The sequence below is a fragment of the Diadema antillarum genome, unplaced genomic scaffold (assembly GCF_040938485.1).
Source record: "Diadema antillarum isolate AM-2024a unplaced genomic scaffold, OU_Dant_1.0 seq00001196_RagTag, whole genome shotgun sequence".
Classification (NCBI taxonomy): Eukaryota; Metazoa; Echinodermata; class Echinoidea; order Diadematoida; family Diadematidae; genus Diadema; species Diadema antillarum.
Genome location: NW_027271991.1, coordinates 209,522 through 225,273, shown reverse-complemented (window position 1 = coordinate 225,273; position 15,752 = coordinate 209,522). Strand labels below are relative to the sequence as shown.

General features: G+C 38.9%; 1 protein-coding gene across 1 annotated transcript; it reads left to right on the top strand.

Moving 5' to 3' along the window:
• The first annotated feature begins 529 nt into the window (after positions 1-529).
• Positions 530-13,751, top strand: LOC139744615 (uncharacterized). Its single transcript, XM_071655045.1, has 7 exons — positions 530-611; positions 5,528-5,686; positions 8,180-8,460; positions 10,078-10,168; positions 10,712-10,852; positions 11,561-11,660; positions 12,182-13,751. Exons 1-7 carry the CDS (start codon positions 530-532, stop codon positions 13,749-13,751), a joined length of 2,424 nt encoding a protein of 807 aa, XP_071511146.1.
• The last annotated feature ends 2,001 nt before the right edge of the window (positions 13,752-15,752 follow it).

Below are 15,752 nucleotides of genomic sequence, written 5' to 3'. Positions count from 1 at the left end.
GTACGATTGTATCACCACCTGAGTGACTAAACACCTTTGTGCCCTCTAACTTGACACATTGTTGCACAGTTGTTCACCTGTAGCTTGCTTAGTTACAACCGAGGTTTTTTTATCATCGCTGCACCAAAAGGAAGAAAAGCGCTCAGGAAAAAGCATAATCAATTAAAACTTCGCAAGTCCAGCGAAATGTCGTAGACTGTCATTGATGCCTATTACCGTCGTCACCATCTAGAGAGAGGATACCTTCCACCGAGTTTCATCGCTGTGTGTGCTTTCCTGTTTGATATTACCATGGACCACGTATGAAATATCGGCAATTGAAGTAGCATCGTCCATATCTTCGGGGTTCATCGAACCGGTTGGTTCTACCACTGGCATTATACATGATTTTATCATTTACAGGTGTATGTAGGCTATACTCACTCCTCTCGTGAGCTTTGGAAAATTGGTAGAGAAGGAAACAAAACGGACCACTCTTGTCGGAGGACCATCTACTTGTGCACCCAGTGGAAAGTATACACAAACGAAGATGATGATGTCCGTGTGGTATCTCATCGTCTGCTGTATACTCTCAGCCGTTCGCTCCAGTACATGCCAGCAGGCAAACAGAAGTAAGTACATCGATAAGACAATCCGGTTTAATTTGACATGCAACATAATCTACTTCGGTTATTTCGTTTGATGTTAACGCCTGACAATGTCATATGATTCCATGCGTGGTTTCATCACATTTCAGCGTTGGTAAATCTCAATATTTTGAAGATTGAGCCCATTTCCTCCAGTTAGATCGTCCGTATTCGTTCTTTATTATAAATTCCTCAAACATTCAATAACTTCCATTGTGTTGTATTGTTTCTTTCTTTGAACAATGAGTTGAGCACTTTGTCGCCATTATACGAAGGAAGTGGTTTGACCCTTGGAATTGAACTGTTAGATTCACCGATTCTCATCACCACCCGCGTTGTTGTTTACGTGAACTTCCTAATGTATGTTACCAGCTTAACCCAATACGGCAATAGGCATCGTCGTTAATAATGTTTCCTTTTGTGTTCCAAGTGCACGTCGCTGTCCGTGATGAAAACTTCAATTTCTCCTTTCTCCGGAAGAAGACATAATATCGAATTCCCTTGGCTTGTTTGTTTCAAGCCTATCTCATAGGACTAGAAGTCCAAAGCTGCGCGGCAGACCTGTATAACTCGAGCAGATCCGCTTTCATCACCCACAATAAACGGTGACGCCTGACGAGCTAAACGCCGGATGCTGTGTGGTATTGGACCTCTCAATGTAGGTCCAAGGGACCTTTGCTCCCCCTTATTGGGGAGAAAGGAGGTTGGGGAGAGGTGAATATTCGGACCTTTTCTTTTCTTCCATACTGAAATGATAACAAATATGGCAAGACAAAAAAAAAACTAACAAGTAAAGGCAAAAGATTTTTTTCGATGTTTATGGTTGTCCTGAAGTTAGCTGTTGCTCGAAATAACATCCGTGAGCACCCTAGAGATATAACAAAACGCAAAAGATAAGAAAGAAAACATGCGTCATTCTATTACCTTCAGCAAGTTTGACATTTTCTAATTTGAACTCATCATGCTCATTGGCAAAGTTACACTATTCATGCACATAGACGTTATGTTTCTCCAAAGCGAAGCTTACCGATAGGAACAGGAAGAACTATTCATCTTTCAAGCAATACGAACTGTAGATAGGTTGTGAGAGATTTCATCCGTGTTTGAATAGACAAACATCAGATCATATAAATGAATAATAAGGAAAGAGATTGATAGATAACCAATACCATTTTCCATGTCTATTGTGGTCTCTAGAACTTCATGCCTATATAGCATGCAAATAGAATTGATTAAAAACAAAAAGCAAACGAACCGACCAAGGTTAACATTATCTGATCAACAGCATTTCCGATGGGATCGGATATTTTAAAGCTTGGGTTCCTGAACCAATCGACAGAGTCTACGGATATTACCAATCTCTGTAGCTACCAGGCTCGCAGAAAGTAAGGTAAAACAAAACTAAGCAAAAGGCTTAAAGACCAACTGCCGATAACGTCTAGGATACAATTATTCAATCAAGAAACATTGTCTTTGTGATGACGTCAGTGAACTTAGTCGTAAAAATCATCATACAGCTTGATGTTGAAATAGCAGAGTCACTTTGTTTTGCTTGTCTATTTCTGATGGAACCATAAACTATCATTCTATAGATTCTGAAAAAGCGCAGAACGCCTGCACAGATGATTTGGAATACATGACCTGCACAGAGTGTGTTTCCGCATGAATAACAGCTTTGTTCTGTTTTATATAAGAATCACGTTCTTTATTGCATTATTGTCTTGCGTTTGCACTCAGCTGTTCCATTCAAAATACTGTCGATGCTGCTCGACTCAGGTTAACATAATATAGACTTATGATACACCAGCGCAGATTGACACATTATGTCTTTGCGGATATACCATATAGGGTATCTATTCATTGCACTTGTCACTGCATAATGATGATCATAAATGCAATGATTATAGTTTATTCAATATGTGTACTGTCAGTTTCCGAGATCTCAAGTATTTGTTATAATTTTTTTTGTAATACCATTTTTGGTATTTGTTATTCCAATCTTCTTTTTCTTTTGCGAAGCTGTATACAACCCATTGCATTATTTATATTCCTTTACAACAAAAATTGGTATGAAAGTGTGATGAGGTCACATGACCATACGAATTCCACGTTGACCTGTAGTCCTCATGATAAGTTGCTTTGAATTATTACAGACGCTGTTTGTTGATTGACACTTTAGTGGCTCAATTTGAATAACATTGTCGAACTTTGCTTACAGAACTTCGCTCTGCTGATTGGAGGAATGAAAAAAAAAAACTCTCAAGCGCACAAAAAGAAAATGTTTTTCGTCTCTCTTTTATGCGATTACTCAAGATAATTATATCCGACCAAAAATTACGATGATTATCAACCGTCGACTTAACAGTTGGTTGTGACACTGCCGTCTGTGTGGGTAAATTTGAAGTTGGCAAATCCTGGATATATTCCCGTTTTTTCATTTTTTTTTTTAAACAGAGCTTCATTTTCACGCAATATACCAGAGATTCTGATGGCATGTCGGATCATGCAGTTTGCATTGTTTTCTTCAAACTGGAAATAGTGCCTTTAAGCATAATGATTGGAGTTAGTTTCCTGTTACTAGGTACGCGGAAAAGAGTGCTGATGGGCTTTGTTCCATGAGTGCCCTCGGGTTTGTACACATTATTTTTTGATACCGACTCAAGATTATCAAGGTAATCCCAAATTGCTATTGAATAAAAGGATGATAAATGTTTTAGCGTTTTCAGAAATGAGCCAGAATGTCGAAATGACCAACAAAAGGTGACATAGCAATACGTCTTAGCGCTTTTGTCATCAGTTTCTAGAGGAGCTTGAGCACATCGATCACACGAACCCTGTGCACGTGCTATATTCAATAAAAACAACAACATTATGTACAGGTGTATATTGAAATGCACAAAGGCTATATAAGAACACATCATCTATTGTTTCAAGAAGGTTCATCTTTCCGACAAGCAGTGACAAGTGACGTCCGTGAGGAAATGCAAGGTCACGTCATGGGGCATTGGTAGAGCCGTGATGTCATGAAGGTTTTGTGACGTATTTAATAGGCCTGAGCTTTGCAGTTTTGCACGTAAGCTGTATATGACAACAGTATTGGCCAGACCAGATCATTATACACTTCACAATTATGATTATAGACATTCCATTTTATCCCTATACTTCAATCTATTTTGCAATAATTTACCGTGTTAAGGGACTCTCTTGTTGGAATAATTTGGTGCAAATGTAATATTTGGGGGACTAAAAAATCATCGCATTCCATTAAAGTTTATCAAAGCGAATAACACAGCAGGGTTTTAATGCATCATACATTGGCCTGCTTTGACGCGTACCAATCGGAAAGCCGGGGTTGACCCACAGTTTTGAACGCCGATGAAGATGAGAAGAATATAATGACAGGGTCGTATCAGGGATTACCCTCAGCTAGATACTGGTTAGTAATATATAATTAGAGTAAAGATTAGAGTTAGGGTTAGGCTTAGGGTTAGAGTTTGGGTTAAGGTTAGGATTAGGTTCAGGATTAGGATTAGGGTTAGGGTTAGGAGCATGCAGGGTCTGTGTGCCTCTTTGTGTATACATTTTTATTTCATATACGATACTACACCATCAATATACGCATAACACAAGACCATTATCTATTGTTTTATGTAGATACGTATACAGTTACAAGTTCTTACAGGTCTGTGTGCGTAAATATAATTATCATAAGTCTATTTCATACTACCACAGCCTTCTTTCAAGCGACCATGGGATGTTCTTTTATTAGCATCCCCCCAATAAAGGAAGGATCTTCCCAATCCGAAGCGACGCCCGTGCCGGCCCGTCTCTGCGAACAACCCGCTTATCTCCCCCGAAGTCTATCCCTCCTGAGTCCGTCTGTCACCGCTGAAAGCGCGCGGAGGCTTCTACAAGCATGTGCGCCGCATTATTATACTAACTCCTCTTTTTCCATATTCCACTCCATCTTAATTTGTCTGCACGAGAAAATGAGCGCCTAGATGAAGGAAAGACTAACGGTGGATAATCCAAACTACAAATTAGAAACTGCCGGCTGTGGCGGGGGATTAAATCGACTAGAAAGAGAGAGAGGAAAAAAAAAACTCCTCAAAAAAATAAAAGAGTCCACGAGTAGCAGAAATAGTTAATTAGGGGAATCTAAATATTTTGTCTAATAACAAAATCCACCGTGATAGTTTTTTCCTCTTTATATTCAGAGAGAACAAACTGTCCACAGAGGGATATGTGGGTCTCAACCTCTGTTCGAAACAATTGATGGAAATTTTCATAAAATTTCTGAAAATTCCTTTGTGTGTGTGTGTGTGTGCGTGTGTGTGTGTTTTCTCTTTTCTCCGAGTTTTGCTGTCGTTATCATTATCGTTGTTGTGTTTTGTTTTGTTTTTAGATAGCTAGAGGATCAAATAAGAATATGACACCACCGACTGCAAGAGACTGTTCCATTATAGGATCAACAAATCATTTCATTCTTGTTTTGTTGTTGCTGATGTTGTTACATTTGATAATAATTATGTCGTGTGCTTTGTTTCCATCTTTTGGATGGCCATCCTGTATCATTATTATTATCATCATTATTTTTTACAATCGCTGTCATCATTACTATTAATTTGTCAACTCTCGTCCACCCTACAACAAAGCAGGGTCAGCAAAATAGCGCCATGAGAGCGTCACTTGCAATAGTGATCATCATGTTCAGAGACCAATCTGGGACTAGACATATCTAGAACAACGCTCTCCAAGCCGACTAAACCCTCCGAACAAAATAACAAGCAAAGATAGTTCTGCAAATATCTTGTAACGAGACACTCGATATCATCTACTTGAAAGATTTTAATTTATATCATACAAATTCAAACATGAATATTTCCCTGTTTCTTACACAGCCCTCGCCTCTTGCAGTTTCGAGAATACGGAGAACTGTGGCTTCGAGATCGTACCTGACCTTAACGGCGTACACCACTTGGAGCTGTGGACCCTGAGCATGGGGGGCAAGCTGGGGAGAAACGCACCACGATCCGACCACACCCCCGAATCTAATCTAGGTAAGAATTGAACATTGGTGCTTTCATGTAATTTAATCTGAATTGTATAGGAAAGAAACAAACAGGTCATAATCAAGAGTATGACTACATAATTATACCTGCATTACAGCTGAATTGTTCGTTGATCTCAATATCACAATGCGAAACAGACGAAATTTAAGTCTATATCATGTATACCATATTAATTTTATTTCTTTATTTCATACGTATCTATATAATCCATACATTCTACTAACTCGCAATATTTTTAAAGACCCTTTAAATGCTGCTTGCCAAGGAAGGGTTTTCAAATTCAAAATTAGAAACTTTTGTATCATAATAAGAGTAATGTCGTTCTTCATGCGGTCAAATTTCTTTCAAAGTTCCTGTTTCTCTATTCGAGTGTTTGTGCCAAGATGGCTTTTAGGGAAAGAATAACGTCTAAAAAATCAGTAGGGAATTTCACGGTGCACCTTGTCTCAATGCGGTGTTATTGGTATTGTTAACCACATTCTTTTTTTTCCTGTTGGTTGTTCTGTCAGATTGTAGTTCAGCTAGCCCAATCAAGTGTATCGCCTCTGAGAGCATTGTCGAGATGTGACTAAAAAAAAACATAATGTGTGTCATCTGAATATTTTATATGACGCAGAAGAAACCAATTGCACTCTTTTTGTTGTGATCACTGGTTTGAGGAAGTAAGAAAAACATGGGTATATATATCCCGGCCCTTTTGAAGCCTATATTGAATACGTTATAATGAATATCACTGCACAAGCAGTACCAAAACGAAAAACTAAGAATAGCGTTCTTCATTGATACAATGTAGTTGTATTATTTTATGCAACCACATCATGCAGAACTGGCGGTTGATATCAAGTGATTTTAGTTGAGAAGTATGAAGTTAATGTTCTCTGCATGTGATTTGGTTCTTTCACGTAGTTTTAATTTTGCTTCCCTAATTCACATCCTATCATTATTCCTTTTTTTTGTAAGGAACAGATTGAAAAATAACCAGAAATTGCAATGCTCAAGTTCATCAAATATTATCACCGCCGTCCCTAACTAACGCCAAATTTTAGGCTCAGCAGAGATAAGCGTCAATATGTTCACCACATATACAGGATATATTTGAAGTGTACATATCACGCTGTCAACGCAGGGATTTATTCTCATTACAAGGGAACAGTCGTAAAGTAAATTGATCAAGAAGTCTATCCAATAACTTGCGATATTTCTACGTTCTGCTGCAGAAGAAGACTTAAAGATGGAAATAGAGATAGATAGATAGATAGATAGATAGATAGATAGATAGACCGAAAGAAAAAAACGAAAGACACAGTGAGGGAGAGATAGATAGATTGAAAGAGAGGTGGGGGGGGGGGCAGACAGACAAAACGCGGAAATTATGTAGACAAGCGAGACACTCTGATAAATCCAAGGGATTCGGGGCAAAAGAAATGACAGGAAATTGTGCGTTCGGGGTTAGATCGACTTAACATGTGAACGTGGCCATGATGGTGGTTACCTTGAAAAGACTATAACACTTGCTTTCTATTTTCTGCGTATATATCAGGTGTGACCGTGACCATCGATGTAAGTGTCACGAATATACTTGTGTTCGCGTACATTATTTTCTATCAAGACTCGACACTATTTTTTTTTTTGGTGGCCCGTTCGGGCAACTGAAATCTTTAAATGTGAAATTTTGGTGGTCCGAAAAAGATATAATGGCCCAAAATACAAGCAAACGTAACAATCCATTTACAATCTTATATAGTTACCGGATCGGGCCACGAGAAGATAAATTTGGTGGCACGACACCAATGTTTTATGTGTACATAAAAGCACTCACATTTTTTTTTAAGAAAGAGGGTTCAAATTTAACGACAGTTAATCCAAATATAGTCCTGACAATGACATAACAAAATCCATTTCATTCATTTGTCATTTTCAACAAAGAATATCAGTCTACAAAACAGAACATGAAAAATCATTTTGCATGATATTCTACATACATCGAAATATAATATAAACACAAATTGCTGTGTCTTTATAAAACATTCGTTTGTGTCTATAATCACGTTGTACTGTGATGGAAGATTTGATATCGATTTATTTTGCCAACTCCATAATCGTCTCATGTGGAATCAGTGATCTAGCACAGAACATACTGAATGAATATTTAGAAAACATATCATACTACCGGTAGTACTCCGAGGCACTTAAGTGTCTTCTTAATAGTCAGATTAAACGTTTTGTTCTGTTTTGTCTTGTGCAGTATACAAAGTTAATGGCTGGAAAACCCAATGATATCGTTGTTTACAGTACGTCATGTCATTTGTGACATAACTGTTTGGCATTATCACATTTATGATATTATCATGACATAGAGAAAAAAATACTTCGCTTAGCGTCTATAATACCACATTGTAACTTATTGCGCGGATCACGGAAAAAGCACATCCTCGTTGATCTACTTTCTAAAATAACATTATTTCTATATCTTGTTCTCAGATTGGCTCGCCAGCACGAAATCGCTGGAAAGCACCAGCGTGGCTGATTTCAATAACTTCACCACCGTCATCGTCTCGCCCAGCATGAACTTCAGCACCGGTCGGGGTCACGTGACCTTTTACTACTTCCTGTGGATATCGGACGACCCGGAAGGAAACCAGGACACCTACCCGACCTTGACTGTGAAGGGGTGTGATGAAGAAATGATGTGGCGGAGGCAAGATTTCACCACCGGGTGGCAGGTTGCGGCTTTTGATTTCACGTGCAGTGAACCAGGACTGGTAAGATATTGAAGAGTCTGTGGTTATATGCACAATTTCTCCCCATACCCGCCCTCTACCGTTTCAAGCATCGACATGCACACTCGTCTACACCAAGCCTAGCTCTACCTCTCTTTTCTCCTTGCAATGGTGTCCCCAATTATTATAGAAGCCATCCGATATCTGGTCGTCGTTGCGTCCAATTCAAGTCTCCTCCGGCATAGCCATTGAAAATTACAAAAGAGTCTGCAAAGAAAACACCGATCATTTAGTCACTACCAGAATATCAACTGTTAGAATTCTCGTGAAGCGAAAAAAAAATAGTTTCATAAATATTGTTTTGTCTAAAAGTCTGTTCCATAACTTTTTATAAATTATTATGACATATCAACTCTATACTCTCATTATTATAATAGTGAAGGAGAAAGGATATTTTTGAATCACATATACGAATAGCTTTTTTGTGGCGTAAGTCCACATTATTCTTAAATCGCTATAGCCGTTTGATTGGAGTCAAAGGTACCGCTAGCAAGCGTTGGTAGGCATAGCTCTCTATGTGATATAAGATCACATCAGGCAATACCTCATTGACAAATTCATCCGAAATCTGTACGTATCAATGGCAGACATAACGTACATATAGTGATTACTTAGGCCTTTACATAACAGAATTATAATCGTCAATTTTCAACGTCTCTCGTTCATTTTAGAGCTAGTTCATGATTGATGCATAGGGAAAAAGATGAAATTGACTTTCTTTCAGTGTACAGTTGTCCGATGACCAAGTTGCATTCCACACATGTGTAACGATTATCTGTATGTGAATGTGTCAGTTTTTGTACTTATGGTAATGTAGTTGTCGTGACTGGACCATTGCAGGAAAGATCTGGTCGGAAATCAACAGATAGGTCTGATAAGGGGGTATCCGGTAGCAGGGGAAAAGAGAGGTCAATCTACGTCGACTTTTTGGTTTTGAAGTTTGCTATATGAAAGTTCACTGGTCCCGGAGTAAACACTGTACATATCCATGTCGAAGAAGTGAGCGATGTGTCAGCTACTTAGTAATCATGAAGGTTTAACAGTTATCTTAACTATTATTCATAAGTACAGGTAGGCGCCCTACATTAAGAACACAGGTTGATACATTGCACAGGTAACATATTTGATAAGCTTCAGTGGCGTTCGTTTGCTATCTATGCCAAGAAGACAGAATATAGTATGTTATTTTTCTCCATAAATATGAATCATTATGAAATACAGATAATGCTGGCAAACATTGAGGGCAGCAAACACACACATACAAAATAATGTGACAGCATATTCGTGATTTCAGGGAACTTGATTCTAATATCATTCTAACTCTTTACAGTATTAAGTCTGATTTCTCATAGTTTGCATACTTTTCTCGCTTTTATAGGGCATGTATATGCCGGAATTTCTTCAGGAACAATCTACTTTAGGCAATGTTATTTTCCCCATAAATAGGCCTACACAATCTAATGAGACGTTTAAAAAGATAGGGCTAGCAAACATTGAGGGCAGCAAACACACACATACAAACAATGTGACGGCATGCTCGTGATTTCAGGGAAGTATAGTCTTCTAACATAATTTAAACTTTTTTTTTTACCTTTGTAGATCACATTCGAAGCTCTTCATCAACGGCCTGGATCAGGTGTTGCCATCGATGACGTCAAAATCATAGAAATTCCGGAACAACGAACAGATGGTAAGAGCAAAGAATTCGTAATACGTTATTGCCGTTTGAGCTGAATTAAAGTTATTCCATTTTGAAAATGGTGCAGGAGAGTACTTTCGTTGACATTGACAATTTTTGCAAGCAAAAAAAAGAGGGAAGGTATTAAAATAATAAAAGACAAAAACTAAACATACGAAAGAGACAGTGCAGGTTGTAAGGCGGGACATAAATAAAAAAGGCAATTTATGTCCCCCAAAATTGAAAAGAATACAAAAAAAAGGTTAAGAACAAAAGTCAAAACAGTACAAATAACAATGAGACTTTGAAAGGCGTTAAGATGCCTCGAACACTGGCTTTAGTGGCATCATAGAATATCATTGACAGATACTGATTTGAAAGAGACTGGCGATGCGGAGGATGACTTTGCGTAAATAATCGTTTTTGGAAATGACAAACGTCAAATGAATTTAATAAACAACAATAGATAAATTAATAAATAAATACATAAATAAAAGATAAACGTTTTCATTTTGTTATGGCTAATAATGATTTTCTATGTCATCATACCATCAGTGACAGGCAGGGATCCGTCACCAACTCTCGGAATGGCGACACGATCTCCTACCTCGCGTTCTTCCACGTCACCTGATACATCTCGACACACCGACAACACAACGACAGAAAGTGCTCTTAGCGATTCGACTGGCATGGGAGGTGAGAATAAAATATTATTTCTCTACATTTTCACTCATAATTGATTCAATAACTTTATATTCATAACTAGTTTATATTACCGTATAGCCATTCTCTTTATAACTATATTATTGCAGAAATTATGCTTAATTGACAAGTACATTAGTTATTATAGTAACTGTTATCATGACATTGATAACGGAGGGATATGGAGGATTGAGTAGTTGGTATCAGCACACAGCACAGAGCAAGGAGGACGTGCAGCTAGGATATGTCAATCATTCTCTAAGTTATCCATCCTTCACTGATATGCTTGTTTAAAAAAATATGATTTTTCACGCTTCACTTTTGAGGTCGATGTTTGTCATACCTCTCTTCTTGTGGCTATCTATCTATCTATCTATCTATCTATCTACCTATCTATCTATCTATCTATCTATCTATCTATCTATCTCTTTACCTCTATCTATCTATCTATCTTTCTATCTATCTACCTATCTATCTATCTATCTATCTATCTCTTTACCTCTATCTATCTATCTATCTATCTCTATCTATCTATCTATCTACCAATCTATCTATCCATCTATCTATCTATCTATCTATCTATCTATATTTCTATCTATTAATCTAACTTTCTATCATCACCTGTATTTATATTGATATTTATGTATGTATATATGATATTTCTCAGTCCCTCAATGCCACTGTGATATCTTATTTCTCCAGAAGGTCGGGTTCTCATTCTCGCAGCTGGTTGTCTCCTGGGCGCCGCGCTCATCCTGACTTTCAGCATTGCCATCCATTGCTGCTTCTGGAAGAAGAAAAGGTGAGACATTAAGAAAAGAAAAGAAAAAGCAGCCCTTGTTAATATTTCTTTCTCTCTCTAACCTATCAAGTCGATTGCGAGGATTGTGGCAGACTGACCGCGGCCTTGACAGTAGGCTACAAATTCAATTTTTCTCTTGTTACACCGAATTTTGCATACATTTGTGCTCACATCTTCACTCTTGTTGTCGTTGTTTTATGGAGCAGGAAGTTGAAATAATTCATCTTGCCACCATCTGACATGATCCGTCATTGGGAACAACACATTTGCTGATAATCATGACAAAAAGAAAAATCATAAACAATTGTATGGAATTTCACGTTTTTAGTATGGTTCCCCTGACTTACAGTAGAACCGAAAATCTTATATCATTGCAATGTTGGGGGGGGGGGGTGGGGTTGTATATGTTTATCGTTCGCTAGGGAAATAGGCCTAAATGTCACTGAACCTGAAAAATGTAGGTAGGGTCTTGACGTGATATATCATTTTTGGCATGTTTTTATTTCTCAATTTCGTTGTAGACGGGCAGAGGAAAATCATATCACAAGCAGCAACGGTGGTCTCCAGGTCTCCAACACCGGCTACGACTTCCTAACCACCATCGTCGGCATCAACAACGGGCTCGACGGCAGCAAAACCATAGCAACCGAGTCCACAACGCTGTCGACCATCGGCAAGGGCTCGTCCTACCAGATGGACATTCTGTCGGTAAGAAGGGTTGCAGACGACACCTTCGAGAAGCGATTGGATGGGTCGTATGGGATGCCCTCTAAGGGCAAGAGACGCAGCATTACCCTGGCCTCCTTCAAGAGGGTCCGGAGCAGCCGCGACAGGAGCTTCGAGTACTCTGAGATTCCAGAGAGCACGTCCCCAACGGACGAGAACGTCTACCACTTTGCCACCCTGCAGACGCAACAATCTAATCCCAAGGCACCCAAGCTTGGTGTCATAGGGCGGACCAAAGCTCTGGTAAGGAGCAACTCGCTGCCGTCCAGGAACAGCACGGAGAGTTGTGTCAGCATCCGAATGGAGGGACCCTACCACATCACAGACCTCATCGGCAACGTTGCTATGGACAACGCCATTTTCCCCTCCATGGAAACAGTTATCTTCGACGAAGTCTCCACCCGGAGGAAGAGTAGTGTGAAGTACGACCAACCTCTACAGAACGTTCCCCAGCAGACTGACCCCAATGCTAACAGATACGAAGAGCTGAACAAATCGAGCAGCGGACCAGATTTGATGCTACAGGATAGTCCGAAGCGAGCGGCGGGTGGCCATCAACAAGCAGAAACTGATCAGCACGTCTACAAAGAGCTAGAAACAAAGGGTCGAGGCGATTGGTATGATCTCCTTGATCACGTGTCGTCGACGTCAACATCACATGACATCAAGCAGTCTGAGACTGGAGAACATGTTTACAAAGCCCTCGAACATCGACAGCGCGACCAAGACAACTATGATCTCTTGCAATCCACAAATTTGCACACGACTATTCAAAAACAAGACAGTGCGAAATATCACGTTTACAATGAGTTGCAAACATCAAAGGACCAGGACAACTACGACCTTTTGGAGCCAGAGAGTCCGCAAGTCAAGCAAGCCCATCGCGACCTCTCAGATTATGAAAACCCTCCAGCCGTTTGGCCCAAACCTGCATCCCCTTTCGCTCCGAGACCCATGTCACCGCGACACAATTGGCAGCTGCCCTCTGCGGCTCAACGTGAGACAGCGCCTCCAGCAGCAGCTGTCGATCAGGGTCCGGAGGGTTTCGTCATGGTTCGTGATCCGAAGTACTACACTCTCGTCCCCGACATCGTCCGAGACGCCAGCTACGAGTATCCCGCCGTGGTCTTCCAAGAAATCGACGGATTTGATGACGACGATGCTAGCGATACGGACTCTAACGCCTACGAGAGCTTCGAGCGACCGATTACGCCGAAAGACCGACGGCAGAGCTTGAAATCGAAGAGCGCGAGCAACGACCGGGCCGGGGAAGGACTTGGGAAGAAATCTCAGAGTGACCCCGCCACCCTAAAACAGCAGCAACTGGCTAAATTCTTAGACGATGATTACGAGAATATCGAATAGACTTGTCAGGCTAGTCGATTAAGACGGCCACCTAACGATCGAGCAAAGTTAGTGTCAGACTGGCTATACATATAGCAAAAGAGTTGTTTCCCCCAACAAGCACCACCACAGGTGCGTTCTACGCAGATGAACAACAGCAACAACAACAACAACAACAACGATGACGACGACGACAACAACAGCAGCAACAACAACAAAACAAAAACAAAACCTTGTATATGTTGTTGTTGTTGTTGTTTTCCAACGACTGGGCGAATTTGAGGTCAGATGAGGCAGATGAACCAAAAGAGATGAAGTTATGATATATGCCCACAAATATCAAATTGATGTGATCAATGCAGGTCAGACTATTGCCAACAGTCCCCCTCCCCCCTGCTTTTTGTTTATGATATTATCAACTCCTGAGTCTTTCTTTTGGGGGGGGGGCATAAAGAGAGCAATAAATAAGGGCTCTTGCTGCAACTGTAAGCTCTCTTGCAAATAATGACTGTTATCAAAAATCGCAGGTCTTAATTACAGTGGCAAAAAAATAGTTATAACTCTAGGCTATACTCATAATAGGCCAATCAGTCGTATTAGGATAAGCTCTTTCCCAGAGAATCATACTGCAGGGCTGGCCCTTGGTCCGACTTGAGAAGAAGGGATGGAATTGACATTCACACAGCTATTCTTATTATCCGTTATGACTTGGAACTAAAATGTATTTGTTGTTGAAAGGACAAACACAAAGTGCCAAAAGTACATGAAAATGTCACTTTTTGTACAATGTTTTGGAAGATATTTGGTCGGTGATATGACGACAAGAATAGAATGTACATAAATATATATATAATATATATATATATATAATATATATATATATAATATATATATATATATATATATATATATATATATATATATATATATACTTTTTTCCCCGTCTCAAATCATTTACATATCATTTTGTCTTCATTAAAAGAAGCTGTCAAATAGGGCAGTAGTTGAGGAGATATATTCCTCTCTTTCTAGTCTGGTTTTCTCTGGTGTAATTGTTGACTTTTCCGGAAATGAAATGAAATGAAATGAAGGTGATGCGAACTATTCTTGATCTCCTGTATGAAACATTACTTTGCAATATGATACTGTATACGAATTGTACACTCTTCGTGTGCAATATCAAAAATATGAAGTGTATTTTATGCGTCGCGCTATTTATCTGGTACATAGTATTATCTGTATATCATCTGTAATATACTATTTGTAAGCTTTATTATCAGTACTATATCTACTCTGACTGGATCAAATATTATGCGTCTATGTATATTTTTCATGAAAATATAATAATGAAAATAAAAAGAAATTGCACTAGATCATACACGTATATGTGGCAATGTTTTCTGATTTTGTGATGCATTGTCTTTCGTAATTCACCTTATACATTAAAGGATTTTTTTCATAGGTTTTAAGCATTTACATTATATAAATGATGTATATACATGTAATACATATATATATATATATATATATATATATATATATATTTTTCATTTATTTACATGTATATTTATATTTAAATTTGTATTTATATTTATATTTATGTTTATATTTATCTATATATAGCGAAAACTTTGAGCAAAGAAAATGGGTTTTCATCGGGGTTCGAACTCGAGACCTCCGGATTACTAGAGGGGTGCTCTACCGACTGACCTATTGAAAGCCCTAGATCGGTGTTAGTCCCAAACCCTGTTATATTCTCTTTGTTTCACAGGATTTCTCACGTCTGCATCTAAGGTATCCTTCCTATTCTACAAGAATAAACTGCGTCGTCACCATATTGAACACCGTTATACTTTAATATCATAGTTCCACTAAGCGACGAGAACCTCGAAAAAAGTTGTTCATGCTTTCTAAAAAAAAAAGAAACGACAACTTAAGTATATGAAACTAGTTCTCTGAGAGGTGGTTAGAGTGTCCATTTGATCGAACTAGACACTCAGGAGCAGCACATTTTAGTGATGT

Bases quoted from the DNA above. Each gene is read 5' to 3' on its own strand.
- LOC139744615 (XM_071655045.1), top strand. From the start codon at position 530: ATGATGATGTCCGTGTGGTATCTCATCGTCTGCTGTATACTCTCAGCC. The intron at 10,853-11,560 runs GTGAGAATAAAA...TTATTTCTCCAG, and splicing joins CGATTCGACTGGCATGGGAG to AAGGTCGGGTTCTCATTCTC. The intron at 11,661-12,181 runs GTGAGACATTAA...ATTTCGTTGTAG, and splicing joins TGCTTCTGGAAGAAGAAAAG to ACGGGCAGAGGAAAATCATA.